Source organism: Lactuca sativa, chromosome 3, assembly GCF_002870075.4.
Source record: "Lactuca sativa cultivar Salinas chromosome 3, Lsat_Salinas_v11, whole genome shotgun sequence".
In the NCBI taxonomy this organism is placed as follows: domain Eukaryota; kingdom Viridiplantae; phylum Streptophyta; class Magnoliopsida; order Asterales; family Asteraceae; genus Lactuca; species Lactuca sativa.
Window position 1 is genome coordinate 59,281,353 of NC_056625.2, and position 20,375 is coordinate 59,301,727.

The 20,375-nt window shown below is 38.5% G+C and overlaps 1 protein-coding gene across 1 annotated transcript; it reads right to left on the reverse strand.

Annotated features, from left to right (window-relative positions):
- Positions 1–12,313: 12,313 nt before the first annotated feature.
- Positions 12,314–12,634, reverse strand: LOC111902097 (uncharacterized). The gene has a single exon (XM_023897972.1). It carries the CDS (start codon positions 12,632–12,634, stop codon positions 12,314–12,316), a length of 321 nt encoding a protein of 106 aa, XP_023753740.1.
- Between the last annotated feature and the right edge of the window lie 7,741 nt (positions 12,635–20,375).

The following is a 20,375-nucleotide window of genomic DNA, read 5'->3' on the forward strand; positions in this document are numbered from 1 at the left end:
TAGATGACATTCCGATTTACTCGAAAAGCCAAGAAGATCATGGCAGGCACTTGCGAGAAATGTTGGAAGTCTTGAAAAAGGAGAAGTTGTATGCTAAGTTCTCCAAATGTGATTTTTATATTCGAGAAGTCCAAATCTTGGGTCACGTGGTCAACCAAGAAGGGATAATGGTTGATCCAGCGAAGACTGAAGTTGTAATGAAGTGGGAACAACCGAAAAGTCCCACAGAGATCTAAAGCTTTTTAGGATTAGCCGAATATTACTAGAGGTTTATCCAAGGATTTTCTTCAATCGCTACTCTATTGATAGCTTTCACCCACAAAGGAGCTACTTATACTTGGAGTGATAAGCACAATGAAGCATTCGAGTTGCTAAAGAGGAAGCTATGTGAGGCACCAATTCTTTCTCTACCCGATAGAGTTGAAGACTTCGCTGTCTATAGTGATGTGTCTGGGGTTGGGTTGGGTTGTGTTTTGACCCAAAGAGAAAATGTGATAGCATATGCATCTCGACAGCTGAAAGAGCATGAAAAGAACTACCCCACTCATGATTTGGATTTGGCAGCAGTAGTATTTGCTCTAAAAATATGGAGGCATTACCTCTATGGCTCGAAGTGCGAACTTTTCACTGATCATAAGAGTCTCCAATATCTCTTTAATCAGAAAGAATTGAATATGAGGCAATGACGCTGGCTAGAGTTACTTAAGGACTACGATTGTGAGATACTTTACCAACCCAATAAAGCGAATGTTGTCGCTTATGCTCTCAGTCGGAAAGTCAATCTTGAAAGAAGAAGGCCAAGAGCGTTGAGAATAGAAGTTGTCTCAATAGTTGTGGAGAGTATAATGAAATCTCAAGAAGAAGCTTCTAAGAAGAATGACCGAAAGGGGGAACGTTTGGGCAAAACGTTAGTGTTCGGTGTAAAGAGTCACGAACTGAAGGTATTCCAAGATCATATTTGGGTACCTAGGTCAGGAGGAATAAGAGATCTTCTGATGGAAGAAGCTCACAAAACCATGTACTCAATTCATCCTGGCAGCACTAAAATGTATAGGGATATGAAACCCTATTACTGGTGGCTGACGATGAAGCTTGATATTGCAAAGTACGTGGCGGAGTGTGTGACATGTGTGCAGGTCAAGGCACAACATCAGAAACCATACAAGAGTTTAGACCCTTTGCATGTACCTATGGGTAAATCGGAAGACATTGCTATGGTTTTTGTCAATAAGCTGCCCAGAACAAAGAATGGTCACGACATGATTTGGGCAGTCGTTGATCGCTTCACTTAGAGTGCGCATTTCATAGCAGCCAATGAAAAATGGTCTATGGATAAGCTTGCAAATTCTTATGTGAAAGAAATTATGACGCTTCACGGTGTTCCGTTAATGATTGTGTCAGATCGTGACAGCCGTTTCACCTCGCGATTTTGGAGAAGTCTACAAGAGGAATTGGGTACCAAGTTGTGTTTGAGTACAACTTACCATCCACAGACTGATGATTAGAGCAAGCAAACGATACAAATGCTTGAAGATATGCTGAGAGCATGTACCCTGGACTTCCAAGGTAACTGGGATGAACATTTACCTTTGGTAGAATTTTCCTACAATAATAGTTTCCACTCAAGCATAAAGATGACACCTTATCAAGCTATGTACAAACAAAAATGTCGTACGCCATCTTGTTGGCTTGAGGCTGGGGAAAAACAGTTTATGGGACCTGAGATAGTCCATCAAACTGCTGAAAATTTGAAAATAATTAGGGAGAGAATGTTAGCAGCTCAGGATCGCCAAAAGAGCTATGCTGACAACAAGCGAAGACCGATGACTTTTAATGTTGGAGATTCGGTTTTGCTTAAAGTCTCACTGTGGAAGGGACTTATAAGATTTGGAAAAAGGGGAAAGTTAAGTTCAAGGTTTATTGGACCACTTAAAATTCTTCAGAGGATTGGGAACCAAGATTACAAGCTAGAATTACCCGAAGAACTGAATGGAATTCATAACACTTTCCATGTGTGTTATTTGAGGAAGTTCACGGGAGAAGTTCCCGACATGATTTCACTTTTGGAATTAAGAATTGATGAGAACAAGAGGTTAATTGAAGAACCAGAGGCAATCATTGACCGAAAGAGTAAGAAGCTGCGATGCAAGATGGTCGAATTAGTGCTTGTCCGTTGGAAACATACGAATGGACCAAATCTCACTTGGAGACAGAGAGTGACATGATGAGTCGCTATCTGCATTTGTTTGTTGATGTGTGATTCAGGGGACGGAATCATCTTAAGGGGGAGAGAATTGTAACGCCCGTGATTCTAGGCTAAGCATTAATGATGATGTAATAGTCTAGGTTAACCTTTGTAACTCATTTTGAAATAATAAGAATGTATTACTTGAGTATTATGTGTTTATTGCTTAATTGTGTTATTTAAATGGATTAAGGAATAAAAATAAGTGATAAAGTAAAAATATTAGATAAGCCCGATTTCGATACATGAAGTTGTAGTGGTTGTGGCGAGGTTTCTGAATATATAAAGAATGCCGAAACCCGAGTTATAACGAAGAAGTTATGACATGTCAAACTTTCACGACAGAACCGGCATGACGTTGAATGACTTAAATAATGAATTTACGATAGAGCAATATTTAGCCTTAGTGATCTAATCGAAAATTGTAGAATACGTTAAACCGACAGCGTCCATAAAAAGAACGTATAAATCTGACTTCGTATTAAGAAGTTATCATTTTGCTATGTTTCGACTTAGCGGTATGCAGCCCGAAACTCGAATTTTAGATCGAGTGATTGTCAGCCGAAACAATCTAAACGAGAATCGAAGATCTCGTTAATAGTAGTTCAACGGTAAAAAGATAGATGAAAACGGACGTCGGATGAAGAAGTTATGAATTTTTAACGGACTTTTCCTGTCCCGGCCTGTTAAAAATAAAATAAGAAAAGTAAATTCAAAGTTAGCCGACGGAGTCTAAATGAAAATTGTAGAGCATAGTCTCGCCTACGCGTGGATATAAAGAACGTCAAAAACGGAGCTCGTATGCGAAAGATATGAATTTTAGAAGTTTGGGAACGCGGAGTACGCCCAACGTACTCATGGTTCATGGTCTGGGTTGGGCCACGTCGTCCTACTACATCACTCGAGTGCCCCGGGTCCGTAAGCAGTGTAGCATTTGGTCTGATCCGCTTAGTACGCCCAGCATACTGCTTGTAGAGGGAGTATGCCCAGCGTACTCTGAAGTTACGTCCAACGTAATCGCAGGGATCAGCCCCTATAAATAGAACTTCTGGGCTGTCGAGTTTTAGTGCTCAAATTCTTCTCTCTCATTCGTTATTGCCTCGTTTTGCGTGCAAGTTATACCTCGAAGCCCCGGTATCATTCCCGAGATCCGAAGTAAGTCCCGAAGCCCCAAGGATCCCGAGAAGTAAAGTTTCTGAGCCGAAACTCTGCCTGCGAGAAGCGCGGTTTTCAAGAAAGCATCCCGGTTTCACCGAAGAATACTACTCTTAGAGCCGTAGTGTTATCCAATCATCTTCTGATCAAGTGAGTGCATGGTCCCTTTCACATACACAATATTAATACAAATATTGATGAATGTATTATATATATGATATGACTAAGTGCGTAGTTACTTTTTGATAATACACATATATGAATTATACTCTATGAAATACGTGCTATGTGATTATATACTACTTGTTATGTGGTATGAGTATTGAATGAATATGTTATACAGGTTTTAAGCTGTATATAAGCAAGTATATTTTATCTCCAAATGTGTTGGGTAGAACATGGGTAGATAGTGATGTGTGATGAAATAAAAATGATGAGAGGCCTCGATGTGATTGTGATCTAGTCATTCAGCAGAATATGGATGACAACCACGGACTTTTCTAGACAGTTCAGCGGAACGCTGGCAGGCTCATAACCTATAGGTGTAGTGAACTTAGGTGTTCATTTGATGTATACTATCCCCCTCATGGTTGCCTTTAGGACATCTATTGTTGAGGAAACCCCTTTGCAGTAATGTCCGTCTCGATGAAAATCCTAGATTAGGTTCCTTGTAATAGTTGTGGTCATACGGACGTAAACTGAGGATAACGGGAATGGGTAATCGAGTTATTGTTGGTTGGTGAAATTAAATATAACTATTTATTGTGGGTTGAAAACCCTATATGCTTACCGGGCTCCCAAGTCTGACCCACTCAGTTCCTTTGTATTACAGGTAGTGGCGCGAGAGCATAAGTTGGGGAACTTGTGAAGATGTTTTTGTTTATAGACTAGTAGTTGTATATAACTGTGTAAGGTTTATGTTTTATTGTTTATGCTTTTGTGTCTATATCAGAACATGACGTCCCAAGTTTTGATATATAATGAAAATACATTTCTTTAAGAAATGCTTTGATAAATCTTATTTTATCATGTAATGTTTTGGGGACAAATTCCGAAACTCTTTTAAATCAATGGATTTACTCTGAAATTATTTTAAAAGCATAAATGAAACTGGTCTTTTCTGGCCGTGATTTTGGGGATGTCACAGAAAGGCTAACAAAGTTTTCAGACTCAATAGGCCAATACTTTGTCTAACGTCGTGATGTAGTATGCAGTTCGAGTAATGTGGCAAAATTTGATGTGTACCCTATACAGGATGCTGGGAATTAGTCTATAAATATACAAAGTAAGGTAGAGTATATAGTTGAAGAAGTTGAAGAGAAAGAATTTGAAGCCAGTAGAACTTGTTGAGATACAATTAAAATGTAGACTTCCTAGGATTGATTCTTATGAAGTAGACATGAAAGATATACAAATGAGAAGCAGACCTTCTAAGATTAATGACGATGTCATGGAAGGATGATATGCATGGAAACTTTCATGAGTTAGAAAATGATACATATAGTTGGAGATCGTTTGTCTCCACACTATTGGGTAAATTCTGATATAGTGTGTCTTGTATAGTAGACACTACCCGAGAAAGAATTTATATGAAGAATTTGGAAGTGAAATTCCTATTGACCTAGGAAAAATATTAGGATATGCTAGATCAAGCTTATGCATAAAAAGAATTCAAGAAGGTGAATTTAAGAAATCCAATATATGTTTGATAGAAACGTGAAATCCCTAGTTGAGTCTAGGAGAAATTGTTATATGTACTGGTTTGAACACACTTAGGTGTGAAAAGTTTCTTTGTGAAAACTTTTAAATGGTGACTTGGAAAACTGCGAGACAATACTTGGGATGAGTATGAGTAGGTGTGAATAGTAGTAGAGGCCTATACTACTGGAAGCACAGGACTCACACTTGGATCATGGAAATTCACAAGGTTACCAAGAAGCTAGAAATTTATTCCGTTTTTGTTCGAGTATGTCATTACCTTCGTTTCGGTGATGACTAAGAAAATGATTTTCATTCAGACCTTAGTGGTCGTAAAGAATCAAGTTCGACTAATAGAAATAAGAGTATGATTCGTTGTGTTTCTTTTGCGTTATGAAATCAAAGGTCATTAGAATATGACCATTCGAGTTGTTGTTATAACAAAAGTGAAGACCATATCTTGGATTGAGTCTGAAAATCGAATTTAAAAAGGAGCAAGAGTCTGCAATGAGAATTGAGTTTTTAACTCGAAGGTTAGGACCGAAAGCCAATAGAGGATGAAGAGCGAGTGCATGTTTGAGCACTGCCATCAATTAAGAAGTTTGAAGAATTTGACAACCGTTTAGCCAAAGGTCGTACATTTTAGATTACCATAGAAGATGCACACGAGGACCTGAATGTTGTGACCGGTTCATTTCTCGTCAACTCTAGACCTGCTCACATCTTATTTGATTCTGATGCTTTAGATTCTTTTGTGTCTCATGAAATTGCCCATTCTTTTCAATTTTCTTGTTATACATTCGCCTAATCATTTCATGTAGATACCGCAGGAAGTGTATCATTACTTGCTAATAAAGTCTATAGAGATTGTGTCATAGAAATTGAAAGTTATATTTTTCTTGCTAACCTGATTCCTATTTCTTTTCCCAACTTTGAAATTATTCTCGTCATGAATTGGTTGTCAAAGAACCGCACAGAACTCTTATGTTACGAAAAGATAGTACACATCCCTATCGAAGGGAAGAATCCTATTTATGTCTACGGTAAACAAAGACTTAAAATCTTAAAAATAATCTCTTTCCTAAAAACTCATAAACTTATATCGAAGGGGTATTCTGCTTATCTATACAGTTGATATCTCAAAAGAGGGGATGAAAATTGTAAATGATGTTCCCGTTGTTAATGAATATCCTGATGTTTTCCCCAATGATTTTCCTGGACTTCCCCCGGATAAGCAAATACAATTCTGAACTGCCTTTATATCTAGTGCTGATCCAATTGCCAAAGACTGTTAGACAGAATGATAGCATTTGGGTAATTGTCGACCAGCTAACTAAGAGTGCACATTTTCTTGCCATGCGTGAAACAGCTCCAATGGAGAAATACGCACAAGTATACTTGGATGAAACTATTGTGAGACATGGTGTGCCGCTAAAGATTACTTTCGGTCGTAATAGTAGCTTCACTTCTCATTCTTGGGCAAGTATGCAATGTGAATTGAGATCTCGTGTCACTCTCAGAATAGCTTATTATCCCCAAATAGATGGTCAGACGAAGAGAACAATCCAAATAGTAGAAAATATACTGAAGGTATATGAAGCACTATATGGGCATAAATGTCGTACTCCATTATGTTGGCGTGTTGTAGGACAGAAAGTCCTTGGTGGTCCTGAAATGATTCAAAACACCACTGATAAGATTCAAATTGTACGAGAAAGAATGAAAGTGGACCAGGATTGACAAAAGTCCTATGCAGAAAAGAGAATACGACCTTTAACACTCCAAGTGAATGAATTCGTAATACTGAAGGCATTCCCATGGAAATGCATTATGCGATTTGGGAAGAAAGGAAAATTGAGTCCTAGAATTGTTGGACCTTTCAAAATCATCTAGAAAATTGGTAAGCAAGCATACTGTTTGGAATTGTTGGAAGATTTGGTAGGTATTCATGATGTGTTTCATGTGAGTTATCTGCGTAAATGCTTTAAGCATATACGATGAAACGGTCCCGTTATCCAAGGTGAAACTGGATAATAAATTAAGTTATGTACAAGAGCCCGAAAAGATTATAAACAAGAGAACAGTTAATTTACATAATAAAGAAGTACAGTTAGTGCTTGTCAAATGGAAACACAATCGAGGCCCAAATTATACTTGGGAAAATAAGAATGAGATAAGAGCGAAATATCCCCATTTTTTTAAATCGTTGTAATTTCGGAGACAAAATTCTCAAAAGAAGGAGGTATTTGTTACATGTTTATAATCATGTATAATCATCATGTTTTGTAAGCTTGATAACTTAAAAGTGAATATTATTAAATAATACTCCCTCCATCCCAAAATTATAGTCCATCCTTCCTTTTCGGTTTGTCCCAAAATAATAGTCCACTTTTAAAAACAAATAACACTTTTACCAAAATACCCCCTCATTATTATTTAACCAATTAAGCATTTAATTGGATATTAAATGCAAAGTAAGGACAAAACTGTCATTTTATTATATAAAGTTAATCGTAATTAATGCTTTTCTTAATCTGTGAGATTCCAATCAAAAGAAGTATATGGTTTTGAGCATTGAGTTCTAACAAGATAGTTTAATGAGAATTGAAGTAAAACTATGTTTAGAATCATTCAGGAAGTATTGGAAATCTTATGAGATTCCAATCAAAAGTCAAATATTGAAATTAACGAAAATGTAAAATTTAAGTTGGAAAATAAGTAAAAATAATGTTATTGAAAGCTATAAATTATCTTATTAGAAACGTTTAGGCAAAAACCTCACTAAAATCCGAATTATAACGAAGAAGTTTTGACTTATTGAAGTTTCGCGATAGAATTGGCACGATGCCATATGACATAAAAAGTGAGTTTTGTGATAAACTACTTTTTAGCCTTAGTGATCTAAATGAAAGTCATAGTATTCGTTAAACCGAGAATTTTCATAAAAAGAACGTCCAAATCTGAGTTCGTATGAGGAAGTTATGATTTTTCTAAGAATCGGTATAACATTACACAGCCCGAAACTCGAAATAAAGATCGAGTGATTTTTAGCCAACACAAACTAAACGAGAATCGAATATCTCGTCAATAGTAATACAACGGTAAAAAGACATACGAAAATAGATGTCGGGTGAAGAAGTTATGAATTTTTAATAGACTTTTCATGTCCCGTCCTGTTAAAAATATAACTTTAAAAATGAAGTCAAAATTAGCTGACGGAGTCTAAACAAAAGTTGTAGAGCATAATTTCACCTACGCGTGCATATAAAGAATGTCAAAAATGGAGCTCGTATGCGAAAGATATGAATTTATGAAGTTTTAGGCACAAACTTTGAGGCTGGTCCGAAAGAGTGTGCCCATCACACTCGTGTAGGTGCTCCGAAGCCCGTCACCCTCCATACTCCTTCGCATGAGTGCCACGTCTCCTAGCCTTGACGCGTCTGATCTGATCCACTTCGTACGCTCAGCGTACGAAGTTACGCCCAGATATGGAAATGTGTTGCATTTTGGTCCCCAAAGTTCAAGGAAATGTGTAAATGAGACCTACTGGCATTTTCGTAAAAACCCCTTTGGGGAGTACGCCATTCATACATGTGTACGCTGAGCACATTAAGGCGCACCCTAGTATGTTGGGCGTACATGTTGTACGTTGGGCGTACTTGCGAAATATGGAAACCCTAATTTTTAGGGTTTAACTCATATTTGAACACCCTTCTGGCCTCATTTCCCCTCACCTCATCAGCCTCCATCCCTCTTGATACGTTTTGGAACCCTAGTTCACCTTGAGAAGTTATTTCAATTCTAAGAGTGTGTGTGTGTGTGTGTGCTTAGAAGAAAAAGGAAGGAATCCAAGCTCATCTTGGAAGAGTGAAGCACTTTGGATATGGGGTTTCTACATCATTTGCAACCTTCTTAAGGTATAAAGCTTGCAACTTTATCCTTCCACCATATATAACTAGAAATGGGTGTTTTAATGATGATTTTGGTCCCAAAATGTTAGATCTTGAGCATGGCATGTTCTTGACCATTAAGTTGTCCTTTCAGACCCTAGGAGGGGTCTTTAGTCATAAAAATGGAGTCCCAATGGTTAGTTTTGTCCCATACATTTTATGGACAGTCTTAAGGCATTAAGATGTTGGATTTTTATGGATTAAGCACTTATTGAGCATGCAAGGTCATAAAGTTGGAAACTTTATGACTCCTAATGACATTTTGACATTGGATCTGCATTTAGACGTGTTAAGATGTTGTATTAAGCACTTAGTGAGAAAAAGGGAGGTCTGGGGTTACGCTGAGCATATATGGGTTATGCCCAGTGTACGCAATCAACGGCCCTGTTTTTGGTTAGTGGAGGAGTACGCCCAGTGTACCTCCAGAGTACACCTAGAGTACGCTTGTTGAGTTGACGCAGCTGAGTTGACTCGGATGGGTTGACTCGGCTGGGTTGACTCAATTGATTTATGGACTTTGACCAAGTTTGACCTTAAGGGTATTTTGGGTATTTTTGGATTTTGATGGAGATTGGTCATTTGGTTGGAATAGATGTCGGTTAAAGAGCTAAGATTCAGAGTCGGGACCTCATCAACTTTAGTCCAACTTGCAAGGTGAGTTTTCCTTTTATGGATTTTCCATGGGCTTGTCACGTCGTGGCACATGGCTTGTCACGTCTTGGTCTTACATAGGCAACAAGCAAGGACGCCGGTAAAACTTCAATCTTCAAAAATTCATAAATTTCACATACGAGCTTCGTTTTTAAGTTCTTTATATCCCGGGAATCCTCTCGATGAGCTCTACAAATTTCCATTAGATCTCAATGGTTAATTCTTATTTTATTTTAAATTTAACAGTCTATGAAGATGACACTACAAAAGACCATGCAAAATTCATAACTTCTTCATAGGAAATCCATTTTCGACTGTGTTTATTTTGACGGATTCCTATTCATGAGATCTTCAACTCTCGTTTGGATTGTTTGGCTAATAATCAACCGATTTAAATTTTGATTTCTATGTTGCACACTGTTGTACTGAAACTTTGAAAAATCACAACTTCCTCGTATGAAATCAAATTAAAAGGTCCTTATATGCACGCTCTGGGTTTTACGATTCCCAAAAATTTCGGTTATATTATTTATCCTACATAATATTTTATCAAAAAAATATTTTTATCGTCATTACAAATAATTATCTTGTTATTCTTTAATCATCTAGTCCTATCTTGTGGGCGTTATAGTAGGCCACCCTTCGAGTTGCTTTATGGGAGGAAATGTTGGACACCAATATGTTGGGGAGAAGTCGGTCAGTGAGTTATGGGAAGCACTAACGTTCTAATCATGATTACCGAGCTTATTTAGCAAGTACGAGAGAGACTACAGACTGCTTAGAATCGGCAAAAGATTTACGCAGATCGATGCATATCTGATCTCGAGTTTCTAGTTGGAGATCTAGTGTTGCTAAAGGTTTCTCCATGGAAATGTGCCATTATATTTTGGAAGCGGGGAAAATTAGGCCCTAGTTATATCGGACCTTTTTGAGTTACTTCTTGAGTGGGCTAAGTTTCCTACCGTTGGATCTGCCGAAAGAACTTAACCAGGTCCACAATATTTTCCATGTTTCTTAATTAAGGTGGTACATTGTATATGAATCCTCAGTTGTAGCTCTAGATGATATTATGACATCCCTAATTTCTCGGCGAAAAAAGACCAATTTGTTTATGTTTATTTAAAATCAAACTATCCTTTGTGAAGAATAATATTGCAGAATTTGCTCCAAAAAATATGATAAAGATATTATCAAAGCATTTATGAAGAAATGTATTTTATTTATATTGTTAATATTGAGATGCCATTGCTAATACAATACATAAGCATAAGCGGAAATAACACAAGCCTTACAAACATCTATTATTCTACTGGCCTATAATCCATAAATCTCTCATCTGATCATCACACCTGTGCTCTCATGCCAATACCTGTAATAGAAGAAACTTAGCAAGTCATGCTTGGGATCATGGTGAGCACATAGGGTTTTCAACCCACAATAATTAAATTCTTTTAATTATATATTTTCATCAAAACATTCATCCTAATTACCCATTCATGTTATCCTCACTTTCTGTCCCTAAAACATCTAATTCGAGAGAGAGTGAAATGGATTTGTGTGGGAAAGAATGAACTCGCACCAGCTATTTATAGGTTGAGATCTCGGGATACGCGACACACAAGGGCCATGTACGCCACGCACATGGTCGATGTGTTTGACCTGGTGCGGTGCCATGTGTCAGACTATCGATGGTGCTACGTGGTGGCTTATAGAACGTCGTGTGTGAGCCACACACGCATGGAACGATTTCAGAATGTCAAAATTGTGTAACTTCTTCATATGAGCTCCAGTTTTTATGTCCTTTATAACCACATGTAGCTATCGATGGGATCTACAACTTTCATTTAGACTCTGTCGGCTAATTTTGATATTATTTATTTCAAATAGACTTAGATTGTTAAAGCCTGTATAACGATATCTTCAATTCTAGTTTAGCTCATTTCGGCTAAAAATTGACTGATCTATAATTCAATTTCTAAGTTGTATACTGCTACGTCAAATCTAAGAAAAAAATCATAACTTGCTCTAATGAAGTCAGATTTTGACGTTCTCTATATGTGCACTCTCGGTTTAACAAATACTACGACTTTTGTTTAGATCATTAAGGCGAAAAAGTATTTTATCAAAATCTCACTTTTTACGATACGTAAAGTCATGTCGGCTTAATCGCAAAACTTCAACGAATCATAACTTCTTCATTATAAGTCTGATTTAAGTGTTCCTTATATCTCTGTAATCCTTGTCACAACTTCTTCAACTTTATTCAAGGATATTAGGTCTAAATATTACTCTATTTTAGACGCATATTTTATTCTTATTTTATTCTATCATATTAAGCACGTATATTGCACATAAATAACATAATATTCAAATAACTCTTCTTTATTACATCAAATAGGTTACAATTGTTGACCCTAACTACCAGTTCATCTTGTTAATGCCTAGCGAGAAACACGGGCATTACAATTCTCTCCTTCTTTAGGATGATTTCGTCCTCAGAATCATGCATCAGCAAACAGATCAGGATAGTGATTCTTCATCTCGCTTTCTGTCTCCCAGGTGAGGTTCGTCCCATTCGAATATTTCCATCACACACTAAATAGGCCATCTTATGTCATAACGTCTTTGTATAGCGGTCAACAATTGTTTTTGGCTCTTCGATTAACCTCTTATCTTTATCAATTCTTATCTCCAAAAGTGGAATTATATTTGGGACTTCTCCTACGAACTTCCTAAAATAACACGTGTAGAAAGTGTTATGAATGTCATCCAATTCTTCTTGCAATTCCAGCTTGTAAGCTTGGTTCCCAACTCTCTGAAGAACCTTGAATGGCCTAATAAATCTTGGACTCAACTTCCCTATCCTTCCAAATCTTATAATTCCCTTCCATGGCGATACTTTGAGCAACACCAAATCTCCAACTTTGAAAGTCATTGGTCGTCGCTTCTTGTCAGCATAGCTCTTTTGATGATCTTGAGCTGCTAACATCATTTCTCTAATCAACTTTAGCTTTTCAGTAGTCTAATGGACTATCTCAGGACCCATAAACTGCTTTTCTCTAGCTTCAAGCCAACAAGACGGCATATGACACTTTTTTCCATACAAATCTTTATAAGGTGCCATCTTAGTATTCTTATGGTAACTATTGTTGCAAGAAAACTCTACTAGGAGTAGATGCTCATCCCGGTTACCTTGGAATTCTAGGGTACATGATCTTAATATATCTTCCAGTGTTTGAATTGTCCTTTCACTCTGACCATCAGTTTGTGGATGGTAGGTTGTACTCAAACACAACTTTGTACTCATCTCTTCTTGTAGACTCTTCCAAAACCTCAATGTGAAATAACTGTCATGATCCAACATAATCATTAAGCGAACACCGTGAAGTCTTACTATCTCTTTCACGTGGGCGTTTGAAAGCTTATATATAAACCATCTCTCATTGGTCACTATGTAGTGTGCACTCTTTGTGAATCGATCCACGATTACCCAAATCATGTCGTGAGCACTTTTTTTCCTGGTTAGTTTAGTCACAAAACCCATGGTAATGTCCTCCCACTTACCCATAGGCACTGGTAAGGGCTACAAAGTCCCATATGGTTTCTGATGTTGTGCTTTAACTCTTGCATAGGTAACACACTCAGCCACATACTTAGCAACATCAAGCTTCATCGTTGGCCACCAATAGTAAGGTTTCATATCCCTATACATCTTGGTATTGTCTGAATGAATCGAGTACATGGTCTTGTGGGCTTCTTCCATGAGAAGATCACTCATTCCTCCCATCTTAGGCACCCAAATCATGTTTTGGAATACCTTTAATCCTTGACTATTTATACCGAATTCCAATGTTTTTCCTAAACGCTCTTCTTTTTGGTTATCTCCTTCCAAAGCTTCTTCCTCAGCTTTCTTAAAGATCTATTCAGTTGTTGAGACAATCTTAATTCTTAAAGCCCTTGGCTTCTTCCTTTATAGATTTATCTTTCTACTCAAAGCATATGCTATGATGTTGGCTTAACCAGGGTAGTAAAGTATCTCGCAGTCATAATCATTGAGTAATTCTATCCAATTTCATCTCATATTCAACTGCTTTTGATCGAAGAGATACTGGAGACTCTTATGATTAGTGTAAAGCTAACATTTTGTGTCACACCCCCAAACCAAGGATGGCAGAAACGTCCGGGGGTGGAGGACTTCATGTAGAGTATCACAACAACGAGTATAATAGTGCTCAAAGTAAATACAACCATCATAAATATAATTGAAAAAGTTACACCAAAGTATATGTTTACATGATTCGAATCAATTACATTATGATACAAAATGAACTGTTTGACGATTTATCGTCCCATCCTCAAAACGTGGTTGATTTCCTGATTCACTGAATTCCTGAGAATACAAGTAGTTTTGAAAAAGTGTCAACACAAAGGTTGGTGAGTTCATAAGCTTTTGACAGTAAGAGTTAGAAAATCGATCTTTGTAAGAAGATGTATATCACCAAGAAAAATCCAATATTTTCCTTATAAAAGTTATGTAGTCCTAAATACCAGGACCGAAATGAATAAGTATTTTGTCATACTTAAAGCTATAATTGTGGTTTTAAATTGACATAAAACCCCTTTCAGATTTGAGAAAAATCCCGTAATGAATGATGTGTGGTCTTAAATACCAAGACTGAAAATATATCATAATATCTATAATTATTGAAATAAAAAGTGATTTTAAATTAACATAAAACCTCTTTTGATTTATGCAATCCCTGTAAACTTATGTTGTTAGATCCCTATGTGAGCCGCTATAATCATACTAATGACCTGTATACACCTGCTACGACGTTTCTCAAGCGTCGCGAATATGAAAATGACACTTGTCACCCGCAGACCTGCAGGCCCGGCTGTAGCTAGCATCGAGGTGTGGGGTGTCAAACCCAATATAGATCTATACACAACTATCACGTTCTCCCTCCAGGAGACTCTGATTATAACTAGCAGGAATTAGATTCCGTACTCGGACGTACGGACGAGAATGTCTCACAATTTAGGTTAACAAGTTTACGTGTGGTGTGCATAAGTGTAAAGCCTTTTCCTGTGGGAATAAAAGCTTCCGAAACGTGTTTGGTGTGCTAATGGAAACATAAACCATAACTATTACAGTTTATCCTAAAACGTTTGTAATGTATAAAAACTCTTTTATGAAGACGCTTTTGTAATGAATTCACACTTAACGTAATAAAAGTTCCCTTTTGTATAAATGTACCCTTCTGAAAATATATTTTTATTATGTACGGTATCATAAACTATACCATTTATAGTTTATCAAAATAAGGGTAGAAATAGTAAAGTACATAAACTATACTTAACATAGTTTAATAATGCATTTGTATGTAATGGTGTACTTTAATTATAACACTTGGTTATTTCTATGTGTTATCTAGTGAAAATTCATTTCTTAACTGGTGTATATCTAGCTGTGAATACAAAAATGTCACATACTACAATAACACATAATCACATAATGATATATACCTTGCTCAACATGTTACAAGGTGAAATGAAATTTATTGTGTTTTTCTATTTATAACAATTTCTGTAACTATTATTGGAAAATTTGTAGAAAAATCATAAAATGTCCAAATCAAGTTCTGTAACTTCTGAGAGTTTGGAAAATGAGTCTAGTTGATTCATAAAATTTTCCAAAAATTTTAGGGATCTCTAACTTGTCTGACCAAGTCCATAATCACAGACTGGTCCGGATTGGTGTTTGAGATGATAGACAGTTTTGTAAAAATCACCATAAATTGTACAAAAATCGTATGGAGATGTGAAAGTATTCATTTTAAAGCTAAGAACTGGAACTAGATACACCTAAAACAGTGTTGAAACAAAAATGTTTAAGTTGTCCAAAACAGTCCGTGAATGGGGTCCAACTTTTCTGATGAAGGCTGTTAGAAAAGTTTAGTTTTGTTCTTGTTGTTTTACTTGTATTCTCCCCCTAAAAACTTGAGAAAACATGAAAATGCGGGGGTATGAACTCACCTTGAGTGGTTTCAGTAGGTAAGTGTTGAAGAAGAGAAGTGTTCAACCCAAGAACACTTGAAGAATCACTTGAAGATTCAAAGATCTAACAAGAATGTGATGATGTTTGTGTAAGCAATCTATGATTTTGAGTAGGAGGATGTGTAATAATCATAAGAAAGATGATGATACTTACTAATCGTAGGAGAAAAGTCTTGGAGTATGCCTTGAAGTTCTCGAATTAGAGAGAGAAGGATGAGAGAGTTTGGAGTGTGGTTTTGGTGAAAAAAATGAGAGAATGAATGAAGTGTGAGGAGAGAGGGTGGATGTTCCAGCCCTAAGGACGTGGGAATGGCTGAAAATAATGAGAAAGGACTCATGAAGTGACTAGGGATGGGCTGGTGGTGAATAGTGACATGGAGTGGGTATGGGAGTGGTTGCTTGTGTCATAACATAAAGGAAAGTCAACACTCCACCTTTGTACTTCACCCACTCTTTTGGATAAGGTTTTATCCTTAAAAATGTGATAATTTAATAATTATGGGTCCTTATATGTTAAAATAAAGTTTTGGGTGAAAATCCCATGTTAAAACAATTAAAAACGGGCCTAAAACGCGAAATTAGTCGAAAACCGGGAAGAAAGGCATTCCCAGCGAGACCTCTCGGTCCTAGGCCGAGGTTCGGTCCCTAGGCCGAGGTTCGGTCCTTGCTGGTGCCGAGCCGGAAGCGAAGTGCGAACCAGAAAAAGAGGCGAGGGCGAGGGCTCGGTCAAGGGCTCAGAAGCGAGGGTTCGGTAGGTCATCAGAAGCGAAGGCTCGGTAGGTCATCAGAAGAGGAAGTGGTCAGACCTGAAATGTGCCGAACGTTCGGGTTTGGGTGAGGCATGCGAGGTTCGGGCCCGAGAGGACCTTTCGGGTTCGGTTCAGCAGCCTTCGGCTCAGAAGGGTTCGGTTCCTAAGAGGGCTTTCGGGTCCTAAGAGGACTTTCGGGTCCTAAGAGGGGTTTCGGCTCCTTAAGTCCGTTTTTCGCGTAGACTTCCGTTTTTGGGCTGTTTTCGCCAAATTCGATGGTCGGGATGCCTCGAGTGATTATAGAAAGTTGAGACAGATTTTTGAGAGAGATTTGAGAGAGATTCCACATACTTAGAGAGATTTGACATACTTGGAGAGATTTCACATACAAAGAGATATTTGGGAGAGATTTCACATTCGTAGAGAGATTTGACATTCTTGGAGAGATTTCTCATACAAAGAGAGATTTGGGAGAGATTTCACATACTTAGAGAGATTTGGGAGAGATTTGACATTCTTGGAGAGGTTTCACATACAAAGAGACATTTGGGAGGGATTTCACATTCTTAGAGAGATTTGGGAGAGATTTGACATTCTTGGAGAGGTTTCACATACAAAGAGAGATTTGGGAGAGATTTCACTTACTTAGAGAGATTTGGGAGAGATTTGACATTCTTGGAGAGATTTCACATACAAAGAGATATTTAGGAGAGATTTCACATTTGTAGAGAGATTTGGGAGAGATTTGACATTCTTGGAGAGATTTCTTATACAAAGAGAGATTTGGGAGAGATTTCACATACTTAGAGAGATTTGGGAGAGATTTCCGATAAGAAGAGATGGAGTGAAAACGATTGAGAGCGGTTTTGTGTGTGACGAATGTGAGTGTCCGGCTTCGCAGTGCAAGGTCTGTAAACCCCGTTAAGCCTTGTTTAAGGATCTTGCATACTCCCGATGAGTATGTAACATTGTTTTATCAGTTTGGCTCTCCACGTACCACCGTTTTAGGTTAAGGAGATCTAGATGTACGCACTTTTCGATTTATGATCTCTCATTAGAATAGAGAGTTGTTTAGAAATTACATAACGTAAACTCTAGTACCTACGGGCAAATTGAGTTGACCGGTTTGACTTGTTGACTTTAGTTGACTTTGACTTGACCGAAAATTGACGGTTGTCACATCATCCCCCCGTTAGAGGGAATTTCGTCCCGAAATTTTGAATTTAGGCAAGGAGTGGGCATGAACAATCGAGCCATGAAGTGGGGATACTTCCTAATCGATTGATTCTCGCGCTCCCACGTGACTCCAGGTCCTTGGTTAGTATTCCTACGAACTTTCACTAATGGGGAGCAGCGTTGCTGCGTTCGCTTAACCTTTCGGTCCATGGTCACTATGGTTCTTTCACGAAGGTGAGGCTCTTGTGGAACTCGATCTCGTCGAGGGGGGGTTACAAGAGTCTCGTCGGATAGATACTTCTGCAAGTTCGGGACGTGTCGGGTAGAATGTACTTTACTAAGCTCACGGGAGTAGATTGAAGTTGCGATTACAAGGCTGATTCTTACTAGAATCTAGAAAGGCATAATTATCTGGGGTTTTGGCTTTCCATGCTTTTCGAAGCGTATTAAGCCTGCCCAGAGTGAGGTTTCCAGAGGAATTTGGTCTCTTATCCTGGAGTTCTAAAGGTTTCTTCCTCTTGCTTCTCTTCCCAGTCAAGGGTTGCTCCCTTCATGGTCAAAGTCGTAAGGGGGGTTCTGCAATTTACGAGAAATTTCAACGGAGCTAAGACGGTAGGTCAGCGAGACCCGGAATTTTGGGGTATTCCTGCTGACGCCTTTGGTGCTGACTGTTTCTCAACGGTTTTGATCAATTGAAAGGGTCCTTAAGGATTTCCACATTGTTAAGGATGTGTCTTAGGAATTTGAGTCCTCAATTCCAAAACTTGCATCTAGAGGACTTCGGGTAAAGCTTCTCTGATCGTATTGCTTTCGCGGTTTGTTGTAGCTGCTCTCCTTGGTTTCCTTCTTACTGCGAGGGTAGATAAGCAAGTCACTTACAATGACAATGACTAACGGATCCTAGTAAAAATGGCATAACCTATGAATACTGCGAGCGGGTTGGTCCCATCCGAGGGGTGTCACTACGGACTTGCAGCGTCCGCATTGAATTTGGAGGGTTGTCCTCGGACATCCTTTTCCAATACTCGCAACTGGTGATATTCAGATCTCAGGTCCAATACCTGAAGGATACCTCATTCCTTGTGGTTGGTCGGCCTATTCGTTTATGCGAGGCAGATAGTAAAGGTTTCTACTGAAGATATTGTCGGGGCCTTTGAAGTTAATGGAACTATGAGCAATTTGCCTTTCTATATGAAGAATAAGACCAGAGCTTTCCAAGGTGAGAAGCTTGGTTCTTCAATTTCACTATTGGGTAGTTTGACAGGTTCAGACCTGATAGCTTTTGTAGCTCGGTAGGAAACATGTGGGTTTGGTTTACGCGACTAGGCCTTCTCGGATGGTAGGACATTTACTCATCCCTCTGGGCAATCTTGGCCCGAAGTTCTTGGCAGGACTTGTATCACATCCGTCCCAAGATCCTGTGCTTGAACCTTGTCTGCTACATGCGACATTTCCAAAGGTCTCCTGTAAAGACTTGTGATAAGGTTTCGGGAAGTATAACACTCCTCTGATGCGTGTTTTGGGGTTCCACAGCGAGAGATGATCCGGAGGTTCGTGCTGGATGTTTATGAGAGACGAAGGTTTCAATGTTCGGGGGGTTAGGTGAGGGGTCCTTTTGTAGACGTTAAATCGGGAAGATGAGGGCTATATCAATGAAAATTGGATGATGACAGCAATATCTTTTTAGATAACACGAGTTAAGCTGTATTCGCAAGAAGAGATCACTAGAGTGATAGAGTATCTTGTGTTTCTTTTTAGGGTGATTCATTTTGTTTGATGTTATCATTATTGTAGATGATTCATACCATAGTGTCTAGCACTGGTAGTGGGCGTGTTTCGATAGCCAGTAATGATACTTGATATCATGATCCCTGACAGGTCTCCCTACGATCGAGCGGTATATGAATGTCTTTGGTTTGATTTAAACGAGAGAGTACTTTAACTACTTTTAGAAAGACGGTGATTTTAGCAAGCATACCAAATTCATTACAAACATATGGTACTTAAACGTTTTTGTCATTGGAACATTACAAAAGACCTAATATGGTTCCCTGTTACCTTTGTTGGTTCATTTGTCACACTCCTCCGGCTCCCCCGTCATTTTTCTTAGTTGGGCAGTTTCTCTTGAAGTGTCCTGTTTCACCACATCGGAAGCACCCTGGAAATACTTTGGTATTGGGGGTTGGAGCGATGTACTGTGTCGAGGCCCTACAGAAAAGGACGGTATGTCCTTTCCTGTTGCAGTTATTACATTGTATCACCCGGCAAGCCCCGTTGTGATGGAAGCCACATTGGTTACACTTTGGAAGTGATCCATTATATGGTCTGGTCGGCGTTTGGGTGGCAGACCCCGTGGCTAGTGTCGAGGTATGTGTCGTGTCTGCTATTGTAATGTTAGGGGTGGCCATAGGTTGTTGTCTTTTAGTGAATCTTTGAGATTGGTGGCGCTCTTTCATGTTCCAAAACTTTCTCTTCTTGTTCGTAGGTTTGTGACCTGAGGTATTTTCGCTGGCAGACCCCCGTTGGTGTTCCTGAATATTACCACAATCTGTATTGTCGGTACCGCTTCCATTTCTGTTGACGTTGTTAGCATTGAACTATGCCATGACGGCTGCCACGGCTGCCGTGACTGCAGCCTGAAAAGTAGCAGTGTCTATCTGCAGAGTTGGTGTCTTGCTAGCTGGTTGGTTGCTT

Bases quoted from the DNA above. Each gene is read 5' to 3' on its own strand.
- LOC111902097 (XM_023897972.1), bottom strand. From the start codon at position 12,634: ATGACTTTCAAAGTTGGAGATTTGGTGTTGCTCAAAGTATCGCCATGG.